Here is a 15,633-nt window from a genome sequence, read left to right on the forward strand (position 1 = left end):
AAATAATTAGAAATGTTTCCTTGAAAATTGACTGAAATACATATGAGTTTAACTACTAACCAGGACTGACATAAAAAAATTATTTAGAAATGCTTCAAAAAGAAAAACTACTTATGACAAAACTGAAATAGAAAAGAAATGAAAACTGTTTAGATATGCTTAAAAGAAACTAAGAAAAAGCATTTGATGAAATTATTATGAAATTTTAAATATCCATAAAAACTATAATGGTGTGTGTGTAGTATATACTGTATGTAATATTAAAATAACACTCCACAGATATAGTCAAATCAAAAACAACAATAAAAATAATCATAAATCTATTTCAAAATATTTATTTAAAAAACTATGATAGTATGTAAATAATTGTATTTTACAGATAATAATATACAGTATAATATTTAAATACAAACATGAGTATGTAACTGTAGTTAGTCTTGCTAAGAAAGAATTGCCTCTTCTGTCTGAGATCAATTCCTTAAATTTCACCTCAACTTAATTCTTAAATCTTACTTTTTTTTTTTTTACTCATCCCAGTGTCATCATCTGAGGGGTCACACTCTTATGTGGTAAATAGATAGAAATGACTTGTTATTTCTTGTAATTTTGTAAATGTTTTTTCTTTTCTGATGTTTACAGTCAACACAAGTCCAGCGCTGTCTGGTGGACTCCAGACTGAATTCCCAGACGGTGTCTCCAACTCATGTGCAGCTGGCCTTCTCTGAAGATCCTTCATTCTCCCAGGCACCTCTAAACTGCCAGGCAGTCTCCAATGGCCTGTGTTCCTCCAGCACAAAGGCCTCGCAGGTAAAGTGCACTCTATGCTGATGTTTTGGTAAGCATGCAATTTAGAAAAAGAAGCCACACTGCTCCCCCTGCTGGTGTAATTTAGACATTCAATAACAAACATAAACGGGTTTATTTGCAGGACAGGTACAATGTCTACAGCACTGGTTTTATGTGCTTTAATACATCTGGCTTCATTGCAAACTATATTTCTGAAAAAAACAACAACAACAATTGGAGTTTATTTAAAATATTAACTCATTTGATAAAAAATAATACAGAGCCTTTTTATTAATAGCCTATTTATTATTTATTTTACCTCATAACATATTTAATCATATTTATGACTGCTGTAAAATTTGCTTTGTTGAGGTTTTCCCTATTCCGATACTATTAAATCATCCCTCTCTGTCTACAGCGGCGTCTAGTCCTGAATGTGCTTTGATGACAGCTCAACAATAGTTGTGTGTGAAATAGCTGTTTATCTGCTTTACTCAGGGCCTTTGAGCAACAGCACTTCACAAACAGGAAGGAGACAGGTTGACAGAAGGAAGTAACAGATCCCTATCAAACGCCTGATTGTTCTTGCTGGCTGTTAAATCAGACTGGTGCTGGATCCAAGCGCTGTTTTGACTTCAGTTCCCCTGTTTTTTTGTTTTTTTGTTTTTTTTAAAGCCAGCTACTTTTCATGCTAAGTTAATTTTATCTACTATATCTAAATCTAAAATGATCTACCATCTAATTTCAATTAATGTCGGCAATGATTACATTTCTTCAGGCTTTATCTATTATACTAAGGGAAAAACTAAGGGTTTCGTTGGATGTGCTTATATTAGCATTTTGATTGTTATTGCTATTCTGATATTGAAGGTGAGAAATGAGTCAAGGACAGGTATACCAAGGGACACCGATCGTAACTAAGATCCGAGGTTTATAATAAGTGTGAAAAGCTTTCAGGGTTTCTAGACAGAACCAAAAAGCAAGGCGTAAGACAATAACACATCTGTCTCTCTCATATCTAACAAGGATTCTTGATCTGACAGGAGTGTTAAACAACATGTCGTCATTTCTGAAGCTCTGTTGTGACAATTTTTTAGTCATGCCTATTTTAGTCATGTCATAAACCGTGTAACAAACATATTACTCTTAATATCTTGGGCTGCTCCCGGTAATTAAGACTCTTCAGCCATTTCTAGACTAGCGCTAGGTTTGTGACAGCTCATTATTCTCTGCTTGGGGAGTAGATGAGAATTTCTTTGCCGTCACGCATTGCAAACCTTTATACATTCAAAAATTAATATTCATACTTAATATTAATATTAATTAATATTTCCAAAGAATTGTCTGGGGAAGATTTTGAATCAATGTGAGGACTCAAAAAAATGTAAAGTTAATTGAGACTTAATATATCTCACTTGCTACATTGCAACATACTAATTTCATTTTTTATAATTGCGACTCTGTATCTTATATTGTAATTTTATAGCACACAATTGTGTTTTTTCTCTCTCATAATTGTGGCTTATGTCACATTATGACTGTATGTGGCAATTGCAAATATTTCTCATGCAACTTCATTTCTCCCAGTTGTGACTTTATTTCGCAAAGTGACACTATTTCTCATAATTGTGACCTAAAAGCCCATAATTGTGACTTTATAGCTCACAATGTGACTATATCTTGCAGTTTTATCTTCTATTTTCACAACTTATTTCTTGTCAGTTTGTCTTTATATCTCACAATGCGTCTTTATTTTGCAATTACAACTTTGTTTCTTATCAACGTAACTTTGTTTCTTAAAACTGTGTCTTTTTTTCTCACAGTGTGACTATATTTTGCAATTGCAAATGTTTCTTGTAAATGTAACTTTATATCTCATAATTGCGACTTTATATCTCCCAATTGTTACTATCCCTCAGAGCGACTTTATATCTTGCCACTCTGTTTCTCACATCTGCAACTTTACAGCTTGTAATATGACTATGTATAGCAGTTTTACTTTATTAACTTTATTTCTCATAATTGCGCCTTTATATCTTACATTTTGACTTTACATTTCACAATTATGACTATATCTCATACTTGTGACTTTATATCTTACAATATGATTTTATTTCTTACTTTTAACACTTTTAATCCATTAGGCACAAAAACAGGCTTCCACAGAATCTTGGATGTTAATAATGTGCTGTTTTGAAAAATAAACCATCAGTGACAAAAACAGTAATGTTTTTCTCCACTGTCCCAGAGCTCAGGAGATGTTGGCCGCAGATCTTCACCGAGAGACGGACGCGTGGCTGTTCCAAGTCCCTCCTCCACTCTTCAGCACTCCAGTAACTTGGCCCAGCTTGATGAGGATGACCTGTGAATGGATTTGACCCTAATTCTGATTTTGCACCAGAGCATGCCACAGTCTGGACTTTATTCACGTCTGTTACTTTGTGGTATTCTTCCTAAACCTGTGACGCGAATTACCTAGTGACTTTTTAAATTGTTTTGTATCATTTCTCTTTTTTTTGTTTTTGTTGTCGTTGTCTTTTATTAAAGTAGTTTTTTGTTCAAAGGAGAATCAACCATTCCTATATTGGGAGGCCACTGGAGTAGGAACCAGAGTAAACCTTTATTTGAGGGTGTGAGGATGTCTGTGGGCAAGCGTGCATGTAATGTATGAATGTGTGCTAAATTCGAATGGCTTCATCCTTGCAAACATGCTGAACATTTTCCATCAGATGTGTTTTGCAGAGAACATACTGTATTATTATAAACATAAGAGGGTCCTTATTGGGCTCACGCTGGATTTTAAAGGTTTCGCACTATTGGTGCCTCTTTACAGAAGCTGTCTTTCTATCTCCCGTCTTTATTGAATGCTTTTGTGGGCTGTGTAAACTCTTCTGAAGGAGCTAAGGGGAAACAGACTCTAAATGCAACTAATTTGTATATACTGTATGTAAAAGAATGATCTGTGCATGGAGACATGGACACTTGGCTTTCTCTTCACTAATTGGATGTTTGAATTCTCGAAGACCAATCAACTCCGTTGTAGTGGACAATGAGCAACGCCGCTTGCGGAACTTCGTGTTCAGACTTCATAACTACAGGTGGAAATAAGAGATCACACACAATGAGCATCTGAGGAACTGCTCAAGGGTTGGACTGAAAGATGGACAGCGGTTGTTACAGCAGTAGAACATGCAGTATAAAAGCAGTTATCTGTGGTTAAATGACTCTTTGGTTTCTGCCACCCCTCCTTGTGTAATGCACACTGCCTGGATTACTCTGCAGGTTTTGTCATACAAATTTAGGTTAATTGTCAAAAAGGTAAATTGTCATGTCGTTATGTGCCAAAAGCAGGTGCCAGTACCCTTTACACAAAAATGAATTAAATATTAAGTCTAAAATGTAATTAAATTCATTTATCGATCATTTGAAAACAAGCTAGAACACTTGCTTAATTTTTGGGAAAATGTTTTCATAAAAACGAGGGGAAAAGCTAAATATGTTTTTATTTTCCCAAGTTTTCAACACATTGTGTTTTGTTTAGTTGCTTTATAGTTCTTATTAAAGCAAATGATTTGTTAATGACAAACCAAATCATTAGTTAGAAAGAGGATTGACATTGTTAATCGAGTCTGAAACATATAGTCTGTCATAAAATGTTAGATGTCTCACCAAAGAAGGGATGGTATGTGTTTGGTATTTGATGTTGAAGCATGATCAAAAAGCACTTTCACTCCGTTTAGCTCATTGCACATTCTTTCCAACAGAGGGTGCCAGAGGACTTCAGAGCTGTATACACAACCAATCGGTCTTTTATTTATTTTATTTTTTTCACAGCAAAGTTTAAAACTTCAAATTCAAAACTCTGCACCAAAGCTTGTGTGCTTTACTGTCGGCATGTTTCAGATGCATTCGCATAAATATCCTTAAAATGATTGTAACAACCTTCTCTTGCCTTGATGTAATATTCAAATCAGCAGAAATCAAATAATTTGACATAGCCCTGTATAAACTGAAAGCTTTCCTGTACTGCCTTTCCACAAATGTGGATTTGAATCTTACATTGTTGCATGCTATTTTGAAGAACACCTCTAAAAGATGAAGGAAATGATGTAGAGAAAGAATTGGACATGATCCATGTCTATGTGACAAAACCTATCATTGTATTATATCTAATTAAACTGGTTCCTTTTGGAACACAAGAGTGTTTAGGAACACACAATGTTTCCTTCTCTGCTGTATTCACAGACGTTTGCTGTATGATGTCTTTGAGGATGTGTATTCATTGTATAAGGGAGACCGGGAATTTTGTTTTAGGCTATATATATATATATATATATATATATAGATAGATATATAGATAGATATATAGATATAGATATACAAAAAAACCCAATGTAGTCCACTGAACGTGGCCTAAAAGGGCAGTTTGTTGAAGTCACATTGAAGCCTGCGATTAAATAGCTTTTTTTGGCTTATCAGCAGAATTGTCCAAAACAACTATAAATTATAATTTGTATAAAATTACAAAATGTAAAGTATATGACAAATTGCCCTTATATTATGAAAAACAGTTTTGCCCTGAAAACAAAGTTACAACTTTCAGTCAAAATTATATTCTAATTATAATCTACAATTCTAATCTTCATAAAATAATTGACCTTTTTTGTATCCCATTGTGGTTTCATTGTGGCAATTAGTTCCAAGATATAATGAAAAAATATATATATATATAATGGTATTTCATTTTTTGAGACAAAATTCACAGAAATTATTTGGTTTTTAGACTCTTTTGGTCTGGGTGTTCGAAAGGAACTTACAAAATCATTGCTAGAGAAAGTCGAAATGTGTGTATTTGGACTTTTTGGCTTTTTTACGCATTGTTATTGTGACAACTTGCCCCATTAAGTAGGTTCTGGTGTAGTTTATTCAGAAGCAATTGGTCGGAACTAGACTTGGTTGTTGAATTTCTTCTTATTAAACTCCATCAGACACTTTATGTTAAACTACATGGATGAAAACCTTCACAGTCATTTTTGCTGTGGTGTATCAACTTTTTTGTAAAAAAAAAAAAAAAGTATTTGTTTTTTGTTTTGTTTTGTTTTTTAACGAAAGACCAGAATCATACTAATATCAAAGAAGATCAGTGAGCTTTCTGTGATCTGGCTAGGGAATCTAGTTAACACATGCAGACATCTGGTTAATTTATCTGTTTAAGTCACATTCTAGGCATTCTTGAGCAGTAAATGGTTCATTTACACACACAGATGGGGGAAGAGGGTTTGTGAGCGTTCGCTATCACAAAGGTGCCAAATCAAAGCGACTTCTGTCACGGCAAGTGGGATATAAACAGCCGGGGGTCCATTCACAATGAGCTCCAATAGAGTGCTATCCTCAGTGACTGTTGTCTGTTATTTACACCAGCCATTACGAGACAACATGGCTGTGAACTTGAAGGTCAGACCACTGTTCTCATGAATGGCCCGACTATTTACTGACAACTGTAAAATGTTTGAAGACTCTCCAGTCATGTGTCTTTGCTTTAAGTGCTTCCTCGACACATTGAAAACAATGGGCACCTTAAATTAGCATCCTGAATGCTAGTACATTAACATTAGAATAAATGCAAAACGCTGAGGTCTGACACGTCATGTTAGATTTAACATTAGCCATTTGCTGAACTTCACACATCTGTTAAAATGCACTAAGTGTGCTTGACAAAGTATTAAACGCTGTGAAGGAATAAACAAAACGAAGCACGAGATTATGATTTGCACAGTTATTTGTGTTTATTAATATTTCACATGCTGGTCTTTATAGAACTGTGCACTATATAAACATTATATACATTTGGTTCATGTCTTGAAACTATTTAGATTTAGAGTGAAGTAGATTTATAGCAGTGCCATTCTCTGCAAGAAAACAAGACCTACAGTCATCTGTCAGGGAATCATTTTGCAACCAGAACTTATGATTTTAATATAAGGCATCAATTTTTCCTAAAAACTAGAGAAAGCAACAACAAAATGTAAACAAATGACATTTTTACCATGTAACAAATACTTTTGATTGTGCTGTTCAGAGAATTTGTTTAGAGGAATTGAATTATCTTTAAATAAATGTGCAAGAGCAAATTTGTTCATAATAAGCCATAAAAAATATCACTTTTATCAGCTTTATCACATCCACTGTGACCTAAAGTCTCTACAAGGTCTCAAAGATCAGTTTCGGTACAGCATGGTGTGTGTTGGCTCCAGTGATTTCAAAACAGGCTCATGCTCCTATAGCTTTTTGGAATGTACTGTATTTTTAACAATTTCACCTTTTCTATAAAAACATTTTTTGATGACGCAAATGGCCTCAAAGGGTCTCGGCTTTCATTCCTGATAATATACTGTGTTGTTTTGCATTCAGCATCCTTTACTCTCTCTTAATGTTACTTAGCAGTGCATCAGTCCCACTCTGAGAAGGCTGACTGGACCGGCTCTTCCTGCTCTGGTGGGTCTTCACATGCTTGGAGAGGTGATCGCTCCGCATAAACCTTTTCCCACACTGCTGACAGCCGAAACGCTTTTCCCCGGTGTGCGTGCGAAGATGCCTCTGCAGCTCATCAGAGCGAGTGAAGCTCTTTCCACAGAAGAGCCAGTTGCAGATGAATGGCCGCTCGCCAGCATGCCAGCGCAGGTGTGCCTTCAGGTGAGATGTTTTTTTGTAGACTTTGCCGCAATCTGGAATGTGACAGATATGTAGTCTTTTCTTCCCGAACTCCAGAGCAGCACCTCCATTTCCCGTGGACTGGCAGTTGGGGCATTTGCACCTGCGACAACGGCGAGTTGAGCTCAACAGACCTTTTGAGGTTCCTTGCAGAAGAGCAGCGATTTGAGGCTGGTGTCCCAAAACCAGCTGGCGTCCCAGAGAGAAGGGGTGCCCGGAGTGTGTGCTGTTACTCTGAGGGAGACTCCACCACTGCTGGCCATCCTCAACATGTCCACCTGGCAGGTGAGGTCTTCCTGAAGCATTCTGAAGGAAGCTAGGAAAGTTCTGACCCACAGCGTTGTGCTGCGTGTAATACGGCACGTTCCCCTGCGCCTGGGAGGAGAGCATCTTTACTGGAGACAGATCAAATGAGTACGCGGATGGAGGCTCGGCTGGAGGAGTGAGGGGGAGTTCGTGGTGGTGATGGTGGTGATGATGGTGATGATGGGAGTGCGAGCCCAAGGTGGGCTGCATGTGGCCGGGAAACTGCATTTTGGGCACAGTGAAGGTCATCTGGTGGGCACTCAAGCTGGAGTTTGGGGCCATGTCATTGCTCCAGAGCTGAAACATGCTGGAAGTGGAGCCCACCGGCCCCTCGTAAGGGAGTTGAGACCCTTCCTGCCAAGCCTGACTGCATGTGGTGGCCAAAAAGGAAAGGGTGTTAGGACCGCTTTCTGGAGAGGAGCTGGGAGTACGATCCTAGAGAGGGAGAAAACAAATCATTGTAACTAACTGGACCTTCATACCTTCATATATACAGAATTGATTTAGAATTATATAGAATTATATTTGGTATAAAAAAAATCATTTTGTAAAATAAGTTTAATCACAGCCTTGTTTTTATTTTTCATTATTAATTATTATAATTGTATTACTATTTTTTATTATATTATTAAAAAATTAATCATTTCAAAATAATAAAAATATAATGAAGCACATTTTACTCAATTATTACTATTTTAATATGAATATATTGAATATAATACATAATTTTGCCATAATGACAACTTTAAGTTACTTAAATTAATTTAAATCAGTGGAAACTAGATGATATAAAGAAAGAAAGAAAGAAAGAAAGAAAGAAAGAAAGAAAGAAAGAAAGAAAGATGCACCCAAATAAAATTTATGCAGCGTAAAAAAAAAACTAAGTTGTATTTAATTGTGCCAAAGTATCCCTAGTAAGCGGAAAATGCATGCTAAACAAATTTATCAAAAAACAAAAGTGCAGTACCTGTAAGAAATTGTGCAGGAAATTGTCCGCTCTGGATAAGGTTAATGCAGCCATGTGTGCAAAGGAGCTTTAAGATATATCCACACCTGCGTGTAGCCCTGCGCGCAGTGCGTAACCGTGCCGAAGTCAGAGCGTGCGGGCGAGGAGGCGCGCAAAGATCCTGCACAGATTGACCCGGTTACACAACCAGGTTACCTGTGCATTAGTTAGATATAGTAATCATCAATAATCCCTTGATTCTATCTTCCTACTCCTGTCCTTTATCGGTTATAAGAGTCTTTGAACGCCTCGCGCTCTTGCTCCTGGTTTTCTGGGTCCCTTTTTCAAAAGCAGCGCCTTTCAAACCAGGACTCTTCCTTTTGAAGAGCGAGTGAAGGGCCTGTTGCAATAAGTCCTGAATATCTTTTCAAAGGCGGTCGGATTGCATCTTCTCTTTATAGGGAAAAGATCCTCTCGACGGGGTCTCTTAAGTATGTATCTGGAGGGCCAGTGAATGGAGGAGAGATGGCGGAGGGGGAATATTGGGGAGGGCAATCTTTGGGAGATTAGCAAGAGGGGTGTGTATTATAAATTTCATTTCATTCAAATGAAATTTTGCCAAATGTTAACCTATGAGAACCCCTTTACTTTAGTTGTTGGTGAGAAGAGTCCAATATGAGAAAGTTTTTTTTTCTTCTGATTATTCGATATTTAGCCTAGAGGTTTAACGACTCGGTCTTTTGTCACAAATTAAAAACCAAATGAGCACTTGCTTCTTACAATCAAGACTTTATAATAACTGAATGAAACCAACAAAATGTATCTAGTCACAATAATTTCTACTTGCATTTAAGAGTTTCAATTAGATTTTTTCCATCAGTAATTACATAAAAGTGCAACGAACCATGCAAATTATAACTTTTTTAATAATCCTTTAAATAATAATATTAATAAAAAAATACATATTTAGCATGCATTTGATGTGCATTTAAAATTAATGTTAAACTATATTATATATATCAAAATGTGACATTTCTAACTGCTTAATTGCCATTAATAGACCTATAATGCTATAATGCTTTTCTAGTTCCAAATGTAAGTTTTAGGGGTTTAAAGTATTTTATGTATGTTGGTTCTACTGTAGGCGGTTCGAATTCTCTTTTAATCTGTTTTTAATTTCTTCGGCTGTTATTAGTTGTCCATTTATCATTACGGAAAGATGGCGTATTAATTATGACGCTAAATGATGTTTGAAGACGATCGAATTAGGCTGTTATTCTTGTCCCATGAATAAAATCAGTGAAGAAGCTATACCAGGTAATCAGTAAAAGTTTCCAACAAAACAAATGAAATAAATCTCTATGCACACTCAGTAGTTCGCACTCTGAAGTGATATTATAAATAAAGAGCCCTGCGTGACATTTTCACACTCCGGGTTCAAGTTAAGGGCGTCATCACATTTAAAGGGATTAAATGCAGAGCATCCAAAGTTCACCTAACACTTTGAGTCTTTTTCTCACAGAATTTACATTCAAGTCGGAAAGCCATTTAACATCTTAATACACAGAAAATCCTCACTGCTTTGTGTTGCCTCTCACCTCCAGCCGCATAACAATCGCCCTTTGTCCTCGCAGATGCATTGCTTTAGTCTGCTAAAATATACCACAGTGATGGAGAAATGAGATGACACGTAGGAAACGTGCTTAACTTCGCCTTCAGATCAGTCAAATAGAGGATTGAGCTGCTGTAACATACATTTTTATTTTGAAGACTGCCTTTAAAATAAACTAACCTAGGAAATAATACTCAGCCCATTAATGATTGTTTATATTACTGAGTTAGTGATTTCATTCACACATTTAAAGAAAAAAAAAGAAGTTTAATAGTCCAAAATAAAAAAAAGGAAAGGAAAGGAAACAGAGGACGGAGGTATAACACATCAGAAATTTGGTGGCTTTATGTAGGGGAGGCTGCTTCTGTCTCCTTTTGTGTGCTTTATTACGGAGCAGAAGTTGTTAATTACCCAGGTTCTTATTTCCTGACCCCTAAATCCCCCCCTCCTTCCCCCAGCCAACCCCCACTCCTCTCACTGCCTCCCAGATGAGTGTCTTTGAAGTGCAAAGTATGCTCTCCTCACTTTGAACTGTGCAAACAATGCTCCAGTGGTTGTGCTTAGCTTCCCCATGTTACCTCATTTAAATAGACCTGGATACTGATTGCGCCGTTTTCAAGGGAAAACTCATTTCCAAAGCAAGCGCAGATCCCAGCCTTCATTAGACAGCTGTAGAGATGGCAGGCAATCAGGAGAACTGCCTTTAACAGAGGTTTCGGCTGCTGTTAGGTGGTTGCACGCTATTTCCTGAGCATGATTAGTTTACTACATCCATTCAGGTATAAAATTGTTAGCTCCTCCATTTATAGATGGTTTGAACTGAAATAAAATTATGCTTTGAATTAAAAAACAAAATGTGTGGGATATGATATATGTGACCCTGGCCCACAAAACCTGTTATAAGTAGCAGAGGTATTTGAAGAGTTCAATGCAAAAGCCTTTAAAATCCATCTTGTTAAAAAATGCGATAACAATACTGAGTGAATGCTGTCCACAAATAGTATATGTTCATCAAGTACTTTCACTTCAAATGCGCTTAATCCAAGCCTCAACCCATTCAGAAGTACCAGTATAGAAACCTATACATAGTAGATAGAAGGAAATGGTAAATTTTAAGAAAAACATCAGACATAGAGGTTTTTGCCTTTGAAATCTTAAATTTTGTAGCATAGCCAACAATACATTGTATGGGTCAAAATTATCAAATATTATTTTATGCCAAAACTCATCAGAATAAAGATCATGTTCCACAAAGATATTTTGTAAATTTACTAACGTAAATATTTCAAAACATAATTTTTGATTAGTAATATGCATTGCTAAGAAAACTTCATTTGTACAAGTTTAAAGATGTTTTTTGCACCCTCAGATTCGAGATATTCAAAGAGTTGTATTTCAGCCAAATATTGTCCTATCCTAACAAACCATACATCAATGGAAAGCTAAACTATTCAGCTTTATAATTCTCAATGAAAAAAAAAATGTAGTCCATGATCACATAAAATGCTAATTTACTTTCATTATTTAAAATATTTTATATATTCTATATATTTCCCTATCAGTTTAACATATGAAGGGATAATATCATTATGTATAATGTATAAAATGTTTAATATCTACTGTTTTATTTTTATTTTTCAGCATGTCATCTGAAATATTATTCTAAATAATGGTTGTAAATGGTAGTAAATTTAATATGATAAATAAAATATATTACTTCCCTTAGCCTTTTTAAATTTCAGTTTAAACCATTATTTTTACATTTTAAAATATTTGATTTATCAAATAATTTATCATAGAGAATACAAACGTATATATGTGTATAGATTTAATTAATTTCTACAATCTAATTTCTATTACTTATCTCCATTATAAATGCGAAATCCAAAAGAAAACAGATAATAGATGTCCAATACATTATATGTCACAAATTATATTACAAAAAAAAGGTATTTAAATAATATAATATGTAGAATATTATGTTTTTCTTTATGTCATCTTAGATGAATATAATTTTAAGTAATGGTAATAAATGAGCAATTTCATTATAATTTATCATAGAATATATATGTATTAAAGTATGTAGATTTAATTTAACTGTGCAATCTAATTACTAAATGTATTATTGGTCCAGACAATAAGATTCCTACTCTTCTCTATTACATGCAATATCCATTCATTCAAAGATCAATGTCGTCATAAAATGAGCAAAACAATGGCAGGCATGTTGTCAAGCTGTTTTTTAGCATGTCTGGAGGGCAGTTTAAGAGTCTCAGATCACTAAATTGTCCCAGCTGTCTTGACCATCTGCACTCCAAACAGCCAGCCACAAGCTTTTGTACTGCTGGCCATCTCCAAAAGCCAGTTTACAGCCCCACATGGACTAAATGACTTGAAACCCCCAAACTTGACAAATGTGGCATAATGGATGAGACAGAGTGCATGTAAAAACCTGCTCCCCCCTGCTTCTTTCCAGCTAAAACTCTAATCAGTGCAATCAGGAATAGCACTGGTCATAATTACCACGACAGTGTCAATGAATGTAGTGTAGGATGCTGATGATGCTGAGGTTTAGGCCAGATGATTTTGCACAAATATTTGATTTAATTTCCATAATCTCTCATTTAATGTTCATATAATGCATCTTTAGAACACGTGAAACTGTAATGCACATAATACAATTGAAAGGATTCTTGAGGCAGTGGAGAATGGTCTGGATAACCTCTAGCACCCTGAAGGGGCCTCAAAAATCCTACTTTTGTATTCAAGGAAACCTGTTTCCACCAAAAAAAAAAAAAAAAAAAAAAAAATGTAAACTTAAAATACTACTTAAAAGACTACTTAAAATAAAAAACTTTTTTTATCACAGTTCTGAGTTTATATCTCACAATTCTCGCAATCTGAGAAAATAAGTCACAATTAAGAGATATAAACAGAATTGTAAGATATAAAATCCCCTAACAATTTTTTCCCCCTCCACTCCAGTTTTTTATAAAAGTTTATTGCAACTTTTTCTCAGAACTGCGAGTTTATGTTGAAGGTTATCTTACAATTAACTAACTTTTGTTTATATCCCACAATTCAAACTTTGTTTCTCAAAATTCTGAGAAAATAATCCAAATTGCAAGAAATAAACAAATAGTTGTGAGATATAATCGTGAAATTTTGAGACAAAAAATTTAATTGTGATTTAACCATCCAGTGCCTCAAAACCTCGCAGGAACTTCCTCGATTCCCATTTCTGAAAAGGTTCCACAAATAGTGTCTAAAATATATCTATCTTATTTTTTATTTTTTTTACTTACAGTACATAACTGATCAATTTTTAAGTTATAGGGTAAAAGTACAAATGAAAGTTTTTGAAAATACTAAAAAGAAGATTAATTGAATTGGAGTCAAGAATTATAGCTATTTTGCACTATGAAATGCTCACATAAGCATTTTGAAACTATGAACGGAGTTCAACTGTCCATTTGCATTAATATGAGATGGAATTCCATCATTTGTGTGTGAAAATGCAAAAGCACAAAAATCTACTCGTCAGAGAAACTTTTAGCATTACTAGGGGCACTTGAAGTTTGTTTGCATTTTGTTTTTCAGTACTCTTAACAACTTCAGAAGTCAGATCACAGGAACCTGTGATCAAAGCAGCTTTCGGTTAGTTCAGGAAACACAGGAGCTATACCCAGTGCTTTGATATTCTACATCAATATTTCAATTCAACAATCGCTTGACATGCGCCTGCACTCCCTGAGACGAAAGACGAAAGGAAAGAGTGAAATGGAGGGGGTATTGGAACTGTATATAAAAACGAGAGTGAAGACTTTACAGCAAGGAACAACTCCCTTCCTCAGCACCGATCTGCCTCGTCTGTTATTTAAATACACCCTGACTGCTTAATCCCACAGCAACAATGGATGGTAAACCAGAGCGATTCAGGTCTTTGACCCACACAAAGCCACGTGATAAACTCTGAAAGTTGCCCATCTGAAAGAAATTGGCTCAGTGTTCGGAGCTTTGAAGAATACTTCAGCACTTTGAACTCTCACATATTGAAAAGACATCCTGTTTGAAGACCAGGCATTCAACCACAAGCACTCAGCTCCAGTGGAAGACAGACAATTTGATACAGACTACTGTTCAAAAGTCTTGGGTCAGTAAGGTTTTTTTTTTTTTTGAAAGAAATTAATACTTTTATTCAGCAAAGATGTATTGAATTGATCAAAAGACATTTACAATGTTACAAAAGATTGCTAGATCAAATAAATGCTGTTATTTTGAATTATTTTATTAATAAATCCCAAACTTTTGAACATAGTGAAGTTTGTTTGCTTCTTATGATGAGAAAAGACTTTCTAAAAATATCCACAAAAGAGTCCAAAAGACTGAGATCATTAATGAAAATGCTATTTTGCATCTCTATACATTTTACCAATAAAAACCAAATTTTTCAAATAATAAAATGTATTTCAGAATGTCTTAGTATCCAATACGTCTTATTTCAGTGTGGATTTTGGACACACAATTCTTTTATTACACTATTACTTTACTCTGACACTTAATTTAAATGCACTGAACTCAGACACAGCAGATGTTGGTGTGTGCAAATAACGTATCTGAAATTTCAAATGAATGATTACTAATTTACAGTGTGAGGGGGGGGGGCATTGTTTATTTATGGATCATGTTCTTTAAACCCCTTAAAGACTAAAAACTAATTCCCCAAAATAGCTGTCAGTCTAAGGCAACATAATATAAATAATATACAAGCCCGGCTGAAAACAAAAGAAAAGAACAGGCGGATTATAAATCAAATACGGCTCATAACACGCAAACACACACTGAAAACAAAAGAAAATAAATAGTCAGAACACCTGACAATGTCAAGTTAATGTGGGTATTGCGCAGCACATGGACCCCAGCCAATTTCCTTAGAAGCTCAGAATTACAGTGAGACATGTGAGCAGTGTGTTAGGCTTTGATGGCTGTGTTCTAATTACACGTATAATTCCTGTACCTCCATTTGATTACATGGCAGAAACCTTTACTCTGTGGAAATCACTAATGTAATCATGGAATTCAGATTGGATGTTAACTAGCTTTGCAATACATTATTTTTCTGTCAACTCACTTTAGTTAAAAAACATTTCTAAGAATAACTTTATTTAATTAGGGGAGGAAGTGAAAAAAACAAAACAACCTATCACATTTTAACCAGCAATCTAAACCAAAACATTTGGTTAGAGGGGTCCAACCTTCCTATACCAAGCTA

At 35.2% G+C, this 15,633-nt stretch overlaps 2 protein-coding genes across 4 annotated transcripts in view; one reads left to right on the top strand and one right to left on the bottom strand.

Moving 5' to 3' along the window:
• arhgef25a (Rho guanine nucleotide exchange factor (GEF) 25a) overlaps nucleotides 1-4,085 on the top strand; it is a 74,353-nt gene extending 70,268 nt beyond the window's left edge. For all 3 annotated transcript variants that reach the window (XM_059528006.1, XM_059528009.1, XM_059528008.1), the window contains 2 exons: nucleotides 640-807; nucleotides 3,035-4,085. In XM_059528006.1, the coding sequence (XP_059383989.1) occupies nucleotides 640-807; nucleotides 3,035-3,154 (288 nt within the window). In that variant the 3' untranslated portion in view covers nucleotides 3,155-4,085. The remainder of the gene's footprint in view (nucleotides 1-639; nucleotides 808-3,034) is intronic.
• A 1,749-nt stretch (nucleotides 4,086-5,834) lies between these two features.
• sp5l (Sp5 transcription factor-like) lies at nucleotides 5,835-9,227 on the bottom strand. Its single transcript, XM_059527046.1, has 2 exons — nucleotides 8,771-9,227; nucleotides 5,835-8,238 (listed from the first exon to the last, which is right to left on the bottom strand). Exons 1-2 carry the CDS (start codon nucleotides 8,822-8,824, stop codon nucleotides 7,204-7,206), a joined length of 1,089 nt encoding a protein of 362 aa, XP_059383029.1. The 5' UTR covers nucleotides 8,825-9,227; the 3' UTR covers nucleotides 5,835-7,203.
• Nucleotides 9,228-15,633: the final 6,406 nt, after the last annotated feature.

Source organism: Carassius carassius, chromosome 37 (assembly GCF_963082965.1).
Source record: "Carassius carassius chromosome 37, fCarCar2.1, whole genome shotgun sequence".
Lineage (NCBI taxonomy): Eukaryota > Metazoa > Chordata > Actinopteri > Cypriniformes > Cyprinidae > Carassius > Carassius carassius.